Source organism: Eulemur rufifrons, chromosome 3 (genome assembly GCF_041146395.1).
Source record: "Eulemur rufifrons isolate Redbay chromosome 3, OSU_ERuf_1, whole genome shotgun sequence".
Classification (NCBI taxonomy): domain Eukaryota; kingdom Metazoa; phylum Chordata; class Mammalia; order Primates; family Lemuridae; genus Eulemur; species Eulemur rufifrons.
In genome coordinates, this window is record NC_090985.1 from 78910115 (window position 1) to 78925137 (window position 15023).

General features: G+C 35.7%; 1 protein-coding gene across 2 annotated transcripts in view; it reads right to left on the reverse strand.

Annotated features, from left to right (window-relative positions):
- Positions 1-15023, reverse strand: part of ZFHX4 (zinc finger homeobox 4) — a 180841-nt gene that overhangs the window by 23943 nt on the left and 141875 nt on the right. For both annotated transcript variants that reach the window (XM_069465514.1, XM_069465513.1), the window contains exons 5-6: positions 11005-11073; positions 2097-2213 (exon numbers count right to left, since the gene is read on the reverse strand). In XM_069465514.1, the coding sequence (XP_069321615.1) occupies positions 2097-2213; positions 11005-11073 (186 nt within the window). The remainder of the gene's footprint in view (positions 1-2096; positions 2214-11004; positions 11074-15023) is intronic.

Here is a 15023-nt window from a genome sequence, read left to right on the forward strand (position 1 = left end):
GTCAATCACAAGAACAGTCTTGAAGGCTGGGAGGTTTCAAAGCTAAATATTTGCATCTCAGCAATTGCTTTCAGTTCGTTCTTGCTTAAACCCCAGTTTCATCCCCATAGATATTCCTGGGGAGGCATTTCTACAGGGATAAAATTTGTTTTAAATAACTACCATTATACAATGGTCTGTATCCTCTCATATACCTAGTCTTGTCTGGCTAGTACAATTAGGCGCCAAAGGAAGGACAATAACTCATCAGGCCATTAGGGAGTGATTGAGTCCATTACTTATGCAGAGCAGTAAATGGCGCTGCTCGTGGAGATAGAGCCCCCGCATCTGTGGTATGTTCCAAGCAAGACTCTTTCCTCAGTGCTAAGATTAGAGCCATTTTCAAGGGATTCCCAGAATCCATCCTTCACAAGGTACTAAATATTAGATATTGAAAACCTAGCATAATGTCATATACCTAAGGATTACATGGGCACTCAGTGAACACTAATGTAATATTCGTGTGTTATTCATTCATCTGAAGAATGAGAAGGATATACTCTGCAATCTGTTTTAGTACTGTGTGAAAGATGCCACTGAATACAGACCGAATCCTGCCCTCCCTGAACCAGTCAAGCAGCTAGCCTTGATGAGGTCCATCGTAAAGAGTGAATAAACTGACCACTTTGCTATTTCCAGTCTTTTCCAAATAAAGTTTAGATGGTACTGCCCTTCACCTTAACTGATCACTAGGTATTTCAAATTCCTTGTCAGTTACCCCAGGAGCCAGTTTACTAATACATAGCTATGACATCTTTTTACATTGCTTTAGGCTCAATACCAACCTTAGCTCCTCTTTGTTAAAATCAAATTAGAATCATATGTTAGACATTATATCCCAGAAGCAAATGTCAATGGCACTTTTCTCACTGGACTCCTGAAAGAAATTTATCATTGAACAATTTGGGGAGAGGAGCAGAGAGGACCTTCAGATAATTTGTGAAGGGAATGCAAAACTTAGATATGCAAAGACTGATTTACAAATATGGGATGATTCAGGTTTAAATAAACTTGCATGTAAAAATGATATTTTTTGCACAACCCAATGTCTTCATAGTGAATACAAGCTTCTTTATATGCGGCTGTCACTGGAATTCAAGGAAAAGATAGATGACTACCTGAAACTAATAGGCTTGAACCCGTTTCAGCACTTCTTCTGCTTCAATGAGTCCAACATAATAAAACTAGGTATAGCGTGCAGCAAAAGTAGCCAATGTAATATTCATTGCAACCATAGATTTCCATCTCATACATACAAAGCATGGATGAAGTCATATATTTGCCAAATCAAACACAGAAAAAGCCTTAGGTATCCACACCAGATGCTGGCCTAGGGTTTGTTTGTGCACAAGTAAATGTCATGACACGAAGGTTTGTTTTCAAAGACAGTAGCTTTCATTACTGGGATTTGTCTATTCTAGAAGATCAAAATTACCCAGCACCTAATCCCTTTTCAATGATATTTCCTCTTTCTTAGGCTGAATCATCTGTAAACTTTTTCACTGGATTTTGTTTGAAATGCCTCAAATAGATGCCCCGAAAAAGGGCAAATTCCTGAGTGTAAGTTGTAAAAAAAAAAAAAAAAGCAAGAAAAAACAGCATTTATTTTTAGGGTTACATGGTTTGGGGGAGAGAGAATGCATGTGACTGAATGACAAAATTCGAGTGATATCTAATCCTGTGCTTATGAAAAATTAATATGCCATCAGAGGAATCACAAGTATAGCTAAGATTAATGAAAGACGCTTAAAAAATTACAAGCACACAAACTGATTTGATTAAAAAATAATCTCACTGGTCGTCCTGTAATATTCTTCAACTTATCCACATCTATTCTGTCAGATGGTTATGATTAAAAATAGGTCAATGGGAGGCTACTGATAGAAATCACATGCAAAATGCACATGCAATGAATAGTAGTGGGAATGTTCAGACAGTTTAAAATGAATAAAAGCTTTTAATAAGCTTTGCAGGGGGTGGGGGGGGTGGTTGAAGGAAGGGTTGATTGCAGGGAATGGGTGCAGGGAAATGAAAGGTGAAAGATTCTAGCATCTTACCAGAGTCTTTATTAGCGATTTTGCCCTCACTATTGTCTCTCTCACTTGTGTCTTTCTCATCATCCTCAGCCACTGCTGTAGGCTTAGTAGCTCCTTCTGCTTCCTCACTTTGTTCTTCTGTTAAGAAAGCAGATCAGTCAATAGAATTGAACCCACCCCCCCCAAAAAAAGCGCACATTGAAATAAACTAAGTGACCACTTGAAACTTTATTTATGAACATCTGCAGATATGCATACCCACAAGAGAATGTAAGTTCATGCAAAAGTCTACCTTACAGCATGCCGACTGTAGCCATACAAATTTTTATCTAAAGCAATTTCTTTTGTATCCATTGAGAGCCTGTGTCTGTACTAAACTAAAATAGTTCATTTTTAGCACAGTTTAATCTGTTAAAGGCTTTAAAAATTGGGTTGAAGGCAATTCTGTGATTTCGATGGTAGAACCCGGTAACGACAGGAACCCACTGTTCAGTGGACTTGGGTAAGTGTCAGAATAAATGAGATTCTTAGAAAAAATTCTCAGTGAAATAATATGATAACAACGGGTTAAATATAAGACAGGTGTTACTCCTGCCTTTAGATTCCAGATCCCGGAGGAATTCTTTGTTAGAGTAACTTTGGAATTTTGTTAGAGTAACTTTGGTTATGTTGGGGATTTTTTTTTTTTTCCCTGTAAGGGGAGCGATACAGGGCATAGGACATAACAAGGTATACTTCTTCTATGACAACCCCATCACCCCACACCTCATTCACGGGTTCACACTGGCTAGATTACATGGAAATCCTTATAGTAACTCAACCCTATTTAATTATTCTGTAAATCTTAGCTATGCCACTGCTGCTGGATTAATCTGTTTATGCAGTTAGCCTCTATGCTGGGGCTGTGTAACACTAATCCGTGAAAGGCCCACTGTTCTCTTTCATCCTGCGATCATTTGTCTCTCACTGTGTTGATGTCACATTTTAATGAATTTTTAGCAATCTGAGTAATGCCAGATAACCAGGCTCACAACTCCCCACAGCATGGCATGCTGTTTTCATTGCAGAACAAAAAATAAAAATCATACTCCCCTGTTCAGGTAGGAATTACATAAATTAGGAGAAGAAGGTAAAATGGGATTTGAAGCACCAGGCTGCTCAATTTCATAAAATCTTTAATGACCATATAAATTAACCCTGGAAAGGCAAAAGGTCATCAACACACATTTGCATACACTCTTCTATTTGCTTTTGATAAGCAGAGCTTTTATGCAGAGAACATGATACAATTAACCCTTCAATAACCATACAAAACGCTGCTATGGACATTTTAAGTGTCAAGCATTAACTGAAAATTACACACTGAATAAAATTTTCATTGCAAATGCTATAGTGATTGAAAGGGGAAATCGTGGCCCTCTCCACACCCCATGTTTTATTAATAACGTTCTGACAGCAGAATGAAATATCCACTGTCATATGTAGCAGCTGAGCACACAAAAAAAATATTCTATTTAGTGCCTCACTTGCCAGCCATGCTCTGCAACTGTAGGAGCAGGAAGACAACAGAGGGGGACAGTTCTGGGCTCAACAGGAAATTCCAAAAAGCTAAAGGGAAAACAAGGACATTTATACATTCATTAATAAGAGTGTGTTTCATCTGTGAGTCCTCGAAGGCACCACATAAATCCATTTTATTCCATTTCTACACTTTGCCTTTGCACAAAAGCAGATAGGAGGCCCTTGTTTAGGTGGTCAGTCATCTGAGAGTTTGGGGGAAGCTTTCTTTTCAGGCAACTACACATGGAAATTTTACTTTAAAAAGAGAGAGAATCAACACTTCTGGTTCTAGCCTGCTTTCACCCATCAGTGATAATTACTGAGCAAACGCAGGCTGGCAGAGGCCAGGCTGGTGGGTGCCGTGGTGGTCAAGCTGGCTTTGGGAGGCTGGAAGGCTGAGATCATGACTGGATTGGGCCGTGTCGCTCCCAAGTCCACACACGTGACGTGACATCCAGTGTCAAGCCCGCGACCTACGCCAGCCCATGGCAATTACTTTTCAACTCATCCTGGGGAAGGGATGCAAGACTTCTCTGAGTAGATTTACTGGACCTTTCCCCCAGGGCTGGAAAATGAAGTGTCAGAGTGCTACTGAGTGTCCTTATCTTGAGGGGACATAAAATTGTAAGGGCTATCGCAACTCACATTAATAAAACATTGTGTGTCAGGAGAAGAAAAAGAAAATTATGAAGGCACTAAAAGAAAGGCTACAGTATAATCTGGGTCTCATCAGACAGATTTTGCAGGGTCCTCTTCTTCATTTTCTGGTATGTGTTTTAAGTGTGAGAGAAATTCCCAGACATGTTCTTCTATACATCACTGTGGTGTCTGACCTCAGCCTGACCCTGGCAACAGTTTGAGAAATCTGAATGTGAACAAAGACTCTGTGTCAGCAGCAGGGAAAGATTGTGGGATAGACTCTCGCCATCAACTTAATCGCAAACAGCAGTTCTGAGGCCATAACTTTGCCGGGCTCCTCCAAGCCGCAACTCATAACCTTTAGAGGTGGATTCGCCTGCAATGCCCTGCTTCTGCGACTTTTTTCCCCCTCTCTCTTTTTGAGTTCTTCCTTTGAAGTAGGCAAGCAATTAGCTCTAATGCTCAAGCAATTCAGACCTGTTTTGTGGTTTAGAAGGCGAAAGCTGTTTATTACAGGTAGGCTCTTTGGAGCCATAAGGACTTTGCAAATTTTTAATCATGCAAAAAATAATCAAAAGGTAACTTACACACACCATAAAGTTTCATATAAGTCAGAATAAAAGGTCACTTTTATTCTCAAAGAGAGTTTTAGAAATAAATTTCACATTCATTATATAAATAGACTTTAGAGTCGAGAGTATGAATGTGAGAAAGCACTTTCTCTAGAAAAACTGTAGGGTAGGGTTTGGGGTTACAGGCGGGAGTGGCTACATTCTAATTTTCAAGTACCATATTTCCCCAATTGTAAAATACCATAAAATATAAGATGCTTTACAGGAAAAAAATATATATAACATTAAATATATTAAGCAGAACTTTAGAACTGAGGCAAACATATAAAATTCCAAAACAAAGATATTAAAGTGGTTTTCATGTTCACCAATAAGTCTCTTCACTAACATATTATATGCAATAAAAATGAAAATATTAAAGCATTTCATAAAACTGTTGTATTCAGCCTATGTATACACATATATGTATATAGCACATGTATATACCACATGTATTTTAAATTATTCTTTTGAATTATAGAAAACACAATATCAATTTATATATTAATTTTTATGATACATATATACTTAAGCTTAAAATATGTATTAGGGTCCATTAGAACTTCCCAATTTTCAGACAAATGATAATACATTTTAATTTTTTGATGTTTCAAAACAATAGAAAGAAGACAAAATACTTTAGCTTTATAATACAAAAGTATGGTACAATTAACTTTCCACAGCATTTTTAACGTGCCTAAAATGACAATCTTATAAGTTATGCTATATATACACATCGTCTATATTTAAAAGAAAACTTTTTGAATGACTAGCTTAGAATATTTTCATTTGAATAATAAATGATTGGAAAACCACTCTTTATTTACCCTACAAAAATAATATAATTTTTAAGCAAATCTACAATCAATTAATACTTCAGTGGTAGCCCTCTGATCTAAGTACCTGCCAATTGTGCTCGATTCCCATTGTTTTAAAATATAATTGGGTTCCAAAACCCTCTATTCTAAGTCTTCTAAGTAAGCAATGCATACTTTTTAAACTTGTGGAATGATCATGTAAACAGGAAAGAGAGCATAGCAACTCAAACATCTTCAGTGTTATAGATTGAGCATCTCTATTGAAGGCACTGAGCTTATATGAATTCTTTCCTGGACTTCTCCATTCTCTCTTTGTCTAGTCACTCCCCACTCAACTCTATCTGCCATATGATCTACTTAAATCTGACTTCCCTACTTAAAATCTTTCAGTGACTCCCTTCACTTACGAAGAAAAAGTTCAATCTTCTGTACACAGCAAGCAAACCTCCAAGATACCTGGTCCCTTCCCACCACTCCAGTCTCATCATTCTTTACTTCCTGCCTAGCACTTAATGATTGAGGACAACTTTAGTTTGTCATAATCATCTGGAAAACTTGTTAAAACATAGATTGCTGGATTCTATCTCTAGAGGTTCTAATTCATAGGTCTAGAGTGAGGTCCGAGACTTTGCATCTCCAACAAGTTCCCAGGTAATGTTCATGTTCCTGGTCCAGGTGACGTTTTGTAACCAGTGTTCAAGAAACATCCAACTGTTTGTAGTGCCCTCTCCCTCCCTATACAAACTATTACATTTCCTTATCTTATGGAGAACAACTAGCTCCCACTTTTCCTTCAAGCCCAACTTGAGAAATATTAGTTTCAACATCTGTAAAAATGGAGTTAATAATACCTACTTTAAAGGTTTATAATGAAATAAAACATAAAAATCAGTCAGCACAGAGCCTAATACAAAATAAGTATTAATAAAATTATAGCTGTGTTACTAGTACTAGTAATTGTTTCCTTCTCCAAAAAGTCTTCTGTGAACCTTGAACTAGGATTCGTGTTTCTGGATATGTTTTCCTTTTCTTTTTGCTGTGTATCAATGTTAAATAACTTACCATTGTATGTGGAAATTATCTGTGTATTGTCTACTTGCCCTAATAGGTAAATGTTTTCAGAAAATAGTGATTATTTTATTTATCTTTGTGCTAGAAACACCTGGAACAGTGCCTGAAATATAGCAGGTAGGCAATATATGTTAGTTAGAACAGTGCATTGAATTTAGGAAGCAAAACTGGGGGAAGAAAAGGAAGAGTCTAGATTCTATCTCATTCCTCTATTTAAAAGGGGTATTTGTTTGTTTTGGTTTTGGTAGTCTGGTTTGGAATTTTGTTTTTATTTTTATTTTTTGCATTTTCTTTCTTTACTTAATCGTATTTGTTATTCAACCCTCTCTAGGCTGACTTCTATTCAATACTAATTGCTATTCTCAAAGTCACCAATGACTTCCATGCTGTGAAGTTCAACAGTCACTTCTCTGTGTACATATTACTTCCTTTTCTCAACAGATGTTCCTACTCCCTTATTCTGGAAAAATGTATCTCTCTTAGATTTCATTGTATCAAACTATTGTGGTTTTTACCCTATCTCTTTGAAAGTTCCCTTTTATTCTTCTTTGCTGGGTCCTCCTCTATTAAAAATCTAAATATTGGCGTGTTTCCAGGATTAGTCTTCTTCTCTGTCTACATTATCACCCTACATGATTTCACCCAGACCCCTGGATTTAAATTTTGTATCTCCACTTGGATGTCTCAAAGGCATATCAAACTCAGCATGCCCAAATCAGAGCTCTTGATTCCCCCTCGAAACACCTCACTTTGTTTTTCCCTCATCTTCAACGTTTCAGTTAATGGTTATACCACCCAACACAAATAAGAGCTATCCTTTACTCTTTATTTTCTGCTCATATGCAAGCTATCCATCAGCAAGTCCTACTATTTCTACTTCCAAAATACTGAATGTATTCTGAATCCATCTACTGCTTTATATTTCCACTGCCAGTATGCTTAATCTCTTACTTGTATTGCTGAAATGGTCTCACAACTAGGTAAAACTTACTCTTGCTTTCCTATAATATATTCTGCACAATTAAATAAAATAAAGCCATTCTCTTGCTCAAATCCTGTCAAAGCTTACTGTTTCACTTAGAATAACAAATCAACTCCTTACTAGAGCTGAAATGATTAGGCCCTCACCTCCTTTTCTGACTGCATCCTGTGCTGCTCTCCTCCTTACTCACTAATCTTGGTCCATGTTAGTCTTCTTTCTTTTCCTGGAATGTGATCAACTTCTTCCCACCTCTGTTGGGAATACATTTCCCCAGATTTTGTATAATTGGCTTCTTTTCATCATTCAGGACTCAACTCACCTGTCATTTCCACAGAGAACTTCTCTGACCACTGCTTCTAAAGTAGCTCATCACCTGTCACACAGACTTCAGCAAGCATCACTACCACCTGGAGGGGCTTGCTGGGTCCGATGCCCAGTGTTTCTGATTCAGTAGATCTGGAGCAGGGCCCAAGAATTTGCATTCTTACAAGTTCCTGGGTTGTGCTGATGCTGTTTGAAAGGGGATGGACCACACTTTGAGAACACCTGCTCTAGCATATCACCTCTTTTACTTCTTTTATCACACGTATTGCAATCTGAAAATAGCTTGTTTATTGATTTGTTTAGAAATATTGTATAAAATGAGGGATCTCATCTGCCTTATTTGTAACAGATGCCCAGCAGTCCCTGGAACATAGAAGTTGCTCACTAATATTTTGAGTAAAACTGAATGATTTCTAGTTTTATTATGCAGGCAACTAGGTCTGTGGTGTGATGTTATCAATCAAGATGGAGAAAAGAGAAGAAGAAATGGTTTTGTAGAAAAGAGAGTTCGATTTGGAACTTATGAAAACATCCAGAAGGCATGGGAATATCTATATCTAAATCTTCTTGGAAAGACTGAAGTGAAGCTGTAGATTTTGTTGTCCTTGTTTACAAAACAATACAGAAATATATTGACCACAGGGCGTGATCTCTTTTTAGCTTGATATCTTTGTCATAAGTCTTGATTTTTACCATATTTCTTCCAATCAGCTCATTAGTGAAATCTTCAATTGGTTTGAGATGTGTAAAGGAGACGGGGTTTATTCTATTTTATACTAGTTTTCTAAAGTAAAATAACGTATAAAATAAAAATTATTCATGAAAGATGCATAGGTGAAAGTAAACTTTGAAGCTGAAATGTTTTAAGAATGACATTCTGACTTAATATTGGAGGGATGGATGTTTTCACTTGCAAAATTCTTTTTTAAAGTATTTCAATATACCATCATGAATGCAAATGATTTTTATAATCATTTATTATTCCTATTATCATTATTCCAATTGTTAATAATAATATTATTTTTCCAGTTATACAAATCTGGCAACTGATGTCATACTTATACAGCAGAAATAAATAGGTGTGTTATAGTACATGGGTGAATTTCCTTTTAAATTACCTGAATATAATGCAGCTAAGAAGGTGTTAACTGCTTCTTTTTAACATACATAAACATGCAAAGCACAGGGACTAGTGAAAATGTTAACTTGGCTACACAAAATCCAATGAATTGATTAATTACCAAAAATAACTCCACCAACCAGGTTGTCTGACTTGGGAAAAATAATATTAATCTTATTGATATATACTTTGTCAAAAACTGATCATTTAGATGAAGCATCATAGTGTATAAATATAGAATTGAGAAATAATCAAGCAGAAGTTACTTGTCCTTTAAGAAGCTAGAGATACCCACATGTGAAAAATAAATCTAGATATAGACCTCACATCCTTCAGAAAAATTAACTCAAAATGGATCGCAGATCTAAATGCAAAACATAAAACTATGAAACTCCTAGAAGGTAACATAAGAGAAAATCTAGAAGACCTTGGGTTTGACAATGACTTTTAGATACCACACCAAAGGCACAATCCATGAAAGAAAGAATTGATAGCTCCACTTTATTAAAATTAAAGTTTTGCTCTGTGAAAGACACTGCCAGAAAATGATAAGACAAGAACATATTTGCAAAAGACATATCTGATAAAGGACCGTCATCCAAAATATAAAAAGAACTCATATGAACCAATAATAAGCTAACAATCCATCCAATCAATAAATGAGCCAAAGACCTTAGCAGACACTTCACCAAAGAAGATATATGGATGATAAATAGGAAAAGATATTCCATATCATATGTCATCAGGGAAATGCAAATGAAAACAATGAGACACAACTACACACCTATTAGAACGGCCAAAATCCAGAACACTGACAACACTAAATGCTGGTGAGGACGCGGAGCAATAGGAACTCTCATTCATTGCTGGTGGGAATGCAAAATCGTATATCTACTTTGGGAGATACTTTGGTGGTTTCTTACAAAACTAAACATACTCTTACCATATGATCTAGCAATTGCACTCCTTGGTTATTTAACCAAAGGAGTTGAAAATTTATATCCACACAAAAACCTGGACACAGATGCTTATATTAGTTTTATTCATTGCCAAAACTTGGAAGCAACCAAGATGTCCTTCAGTACATGAATGGATAAATAAATGTTGATATATCAAGACAATAGAATACTATTCAGCACTAAAAGGAAATGAGCTATCATGCCATGAAAAGACATGGAGAAAGCTTAAATGCATATTGCTAAGTGAAAGAAGCCAATCTAAAAAGGCTATATATTGTACAATTCCAACTATATGACATTCTGGAAAAGCCAAAACTGTAAAGACAGTAAAGGATCATTGGTTGCCAAGGGGAGGAAACAATGAATAGGCAGAGCACAGAAGATTTTTAGGGCAGTGAAACTATTCTGTATGATATTATTAATGTAATGGTGGGTATGTGTCATTATACTTTTGTCCAAACCCATAAAATGTATAATACCAACAGTGACCCCTAATATAAACTATGGTCTTTGGATGATACTGTTGTGTCAATACAGGTTCATCATTGACCAAATGAATCACTCTGGTGGGGGATGGTAATAATGAGACAGGGGACGGGGGTATTTGGGAAATCTGTATCTTTCTCTCATTTTTGCTGTGAACCTACAACTGCTCTAAACAATAAAGTCACTTTACATATTTCCAAATATTGGATATATTTGATTTCGCTTTTCACTGATATAAGGGATCTGACCAGAACTAATTAGAGCAGTTACAGAGAATGTTTATTACATAAATTATGAGAGTAACAAATGCAACTCATTTAGGACAAGGCAAGATTTCCAGAAGTAATAGAAACAATTACCTGAGGGTGCTCTCAACTGCTGCTCTGTAAGATCATCTTCACAGGTCCTGGCTCCCAAAGAGGCAGTTTCTGCAGAGGACATCAGAGTGAAAGGTAATTAGTGTGTCGTATCCAGCTCTGATATCATAGCTGATATCACAAGAATTCAAAATTTGGCTATCAGAAGAGAAGTATCAGGTGGAATCCGTGTGAGTCTCTAGCACACCTTATAGCCTAGTGAGCAGTGGTTGCCAGAATGAGTCCAGAGAGTGGTAGGTTTATATTTAATTCTTGATAACCAACAACACAGAACAAATGCAACAATATGGATAAAATATGGAAGCAGGAAAGGCTCATTCTGATTTTTACCTTTTGGCTATTTGGCCAAGGCTACATTGGAGGACCACATATTACAGCAACAATGGCACGTTACAGGAATTATGAGCATACTTTTACTTCTCTGAGAAGGTACCAAAAAGGAAAGGAAAACTCATTACTGTGTGTGATAGCTGATGTGAGAGACCAAAGCAAACATCAGGCACTCGAGGGGGACACCAGAAGAGTAAGTCCAAGACATCAATAAATCCACATCTTCATTCTGATCTTTTATTTGAGCTCCAGAGAAGAAGTGTCAACAATGTCCTGGTTTGCTAAACTCACCTCTAAACACAAATCATTATTTTCACCTAACTGCATTCTTCCTTTTTGTTCCCTGTTGTAGGGAAATCTATTTTAAAACAATAATTAAAAAAAAAAAAAAAAAGACCTCAGAAATCACCTTGAACACATCATTCCTTCTCCACACTGTCATCACATGCTGTTGATTCCATGTTACAATGTCCCTTGTCACGTGTCCCTATTTCCTCTGTCCTCTTCTCTTTCCTGAAAATTTCAATAGCCTCTACAACAATCTATCTGCCTTTCTGCCTTGAATTCTTTGTCTTTCCAATCTAATCCCTCATAACATCTCAAGACTTGTCTTTTTAGAATACAGAATCTTGAGTACAAATCATGGCTCTACCACTTTCTAGGTACGGGACCTTAGGTGAATTTCTTAACCTAAGCCTCAATTCCTTCATTTGTAAATATATATATATATATATATATATAATATATAAAGAATCAATAATTGTAAATATATATATGTAAATATATATAAATGTATATATATAATTATATAAGGAATCAATAATTGTAATAGAAAATACTTAATACAAATAAAGGTAGAACATGACACAGTCTTTAAAGTTACAAAGGCCAGATATTATCAAGAAGTTTAAGAAGATGTCACACAATTCTTACACTGCCAAAGAGAATCATGTTCACCTATTATTTCTAGGCAATAGCATCTCTGGTTTAATTCTGAGTTAATTAAACAAATGATTAACTTTGAAAAAAAAGTACATATCGACACACTATTACTGCTTTTACTAATTGTTTTTCCTTCTGTGTACAGAAACTTTGGCCTTTTGTGGTAATCTATTTAAAAATAATACAATCATAATAAATACTCAGTGCTCTCCTCCACAAAAACATTATGTTTTCTTCTAACTGTATTTTAAATTAGTCATGAAAGGAAAAATTTATCCTCAATCTTTGCTTATAAATCCAGCTTATACGTTCCAAATAAATCACAGCCTTGATCTACACCCAATAGGTCACTTAAGCAGCCCACCTTCTTTCTATTGGCAAACCCTCATTATTTTTAGGCCTTGATCAGCATGGTTCCTTTGACTTTGAATACCTTTTTGTTCTTCTCCTGGTAACCTCCTATTCTTCCTTCAAAAACAAAAGCAAGCAGAGCCTCCTCTGTGCACCCATAACAATTTGCTTATATGTATATTGCAACACTTGCTGTGATGTATTATGACAATTTTTTACATGATCCATGTATATTTCCCCAATAAATTGTGACTTCCTCAAATGTAGCTTTTCTTCTTCACTGATTCTCAAGTGAGGACAGAGTAAGACATATCAAAGTCACCTAAGACACTTTTATTCAAAATACTAATCTACACCCTATATCTTGAAATGGATGAGTCTCAAAATAAGAATTTTATAAAGACTTCCCAGAGCTTCAGGACTCTAAGTTCAAAGCTCTGTCAGTTATACCAAACACATATAATAAACCTTGATACATACATAAATGTGTGTATGTATAAAGCCATTTCTTTACCTCTTTTCTAGCAGAAAATAATTTGTAAAAAATCCTTACCACTTCACACACACACACACACACACACACACTTCAATGTATCAGATAGATTTGTTTAGAAAATGATATCAGTAGTACCTAACTGAATTTGACCAAATACTTGCTATTCTTTAAAGATTAATGAAAATAAAAATAATATGATGACAAATTATTGAATTTGTATCTCTGCCAAGTACTGTGATAAGCTATTTGGACAGAAACAATTGTAATCTTCATAATGAAATGATGAGGTAATTATTAATTCTTATTTTACAAATCAGGAGACGAGAGCTTAAAGAGGTGACAGTAACTTGTGCTAGGTCTCAAAGTTAGAAATCAACAGAGCCTAGAATGAAACCCTTGCCTATCTAATATAAAAGTCTGTGAAATTTTCTATGTATCTATTAATAGCTGTAATACCCCAATATAAGGGAGCCCATCGAGGTTTTCCTAGGCTCAGTAAAGGCCAAACACCAAGTGGGGAGAAAAAACAACACTTCACTAGTCTTATGAAAATTCTGCTATTTCATAAAATACTTACATTCCTTGAATATAAAATATAATCAAATAATAGTTTGGTGCCACAGTAAAGTCATTTCATTTGATAGTGATTTAAGGAAATAAAATGTCAAAATCAGAAACTGTTATTTAAGCTCACAAATTAGGTCATGTGGCACTTGGAGACTGCTCCAATGAGAGCTACTTGTGTAAATAATTTCATAAACGAATGTAGCTCGGTATGCCACAGAATTCTTTTTAGATCCTCAATAATGTTGATCCCTTTATATAAACAATATAAATATTTTAATAAAGGAGCTTTCAACTTATCAAATAAACCGATTAATCTATACTTTTATGCCTGGATAAAATGAAATGTTTAAAACCTAGCAATGATATACGCATCTTGCAATATATCACTTTAATAATTGCTCTGTAATAACAGATCTGACTCTTGTTAACATGATCTGTCTCTTTTGCTAGTCACTTAATTAGATTACTAATTTGAGTTCTCTAGCACCTGACCTTTCTCATGTAATACTCTTTAAAAATAATACCATTGACTTAGTTTATCCAATATTCTACTCTATCCTGTCGATTTGGTGATGATCACACATTTGAAAATGGTACCAAATTACTCTATTTTTATTAACACAATGTAGGAGTCATCAACAGCATTTTCTGTGGAATAGTGTATTGATCATCACAATCACCGCCATCAACAACATTTTACAGAGCATTTGCTCTGTGCCAGGTACTGAATGATGCTCTTTATCTGCGTTAGACACTTGGAGCCAGTGATGGAGCTATGATCTGAGCCCACACAGTTCTATTTCAGGGATAGTTCTCTTAACCACAATGATATATTGAACCATACATTTAAACTCCCAAAAGTAGCTTTCCTTTGGATTCTGCACTTATTTATAGTGTTCATTGTTTTCATTTGGCCTGAATTCTTCTAATCACCTATTTCTTTAGTCTAACCTAAATGGTTATATCTACAAAGACAAAGCTTAATGTCAAAATGTTTAGGGTTCCTATTCCTTTTAATTGTGAGAATGAAAATTCTCACACTCTCTCGTTAGCTTGTACTGCCACACCCACCCATAAGTCTATCCATCTCATTACTCCTTTTTACCTTTCCCTTCCCTTATATGAATGATATTTATTCTGGGAAGTTTCAGGTATTTATTCCTAGTTGAAAAATCATCAAGTTCCCACCTGGCAAATCCCTGCCCCCACCCCCACTGCTTATTGAAATAATAATTTTAAAGAACTAAGATCAATATAAATCTCACAATCAGGAAAAGATCTGGAATTTTAATTTTTTTTAACAGTCTAGGTATGT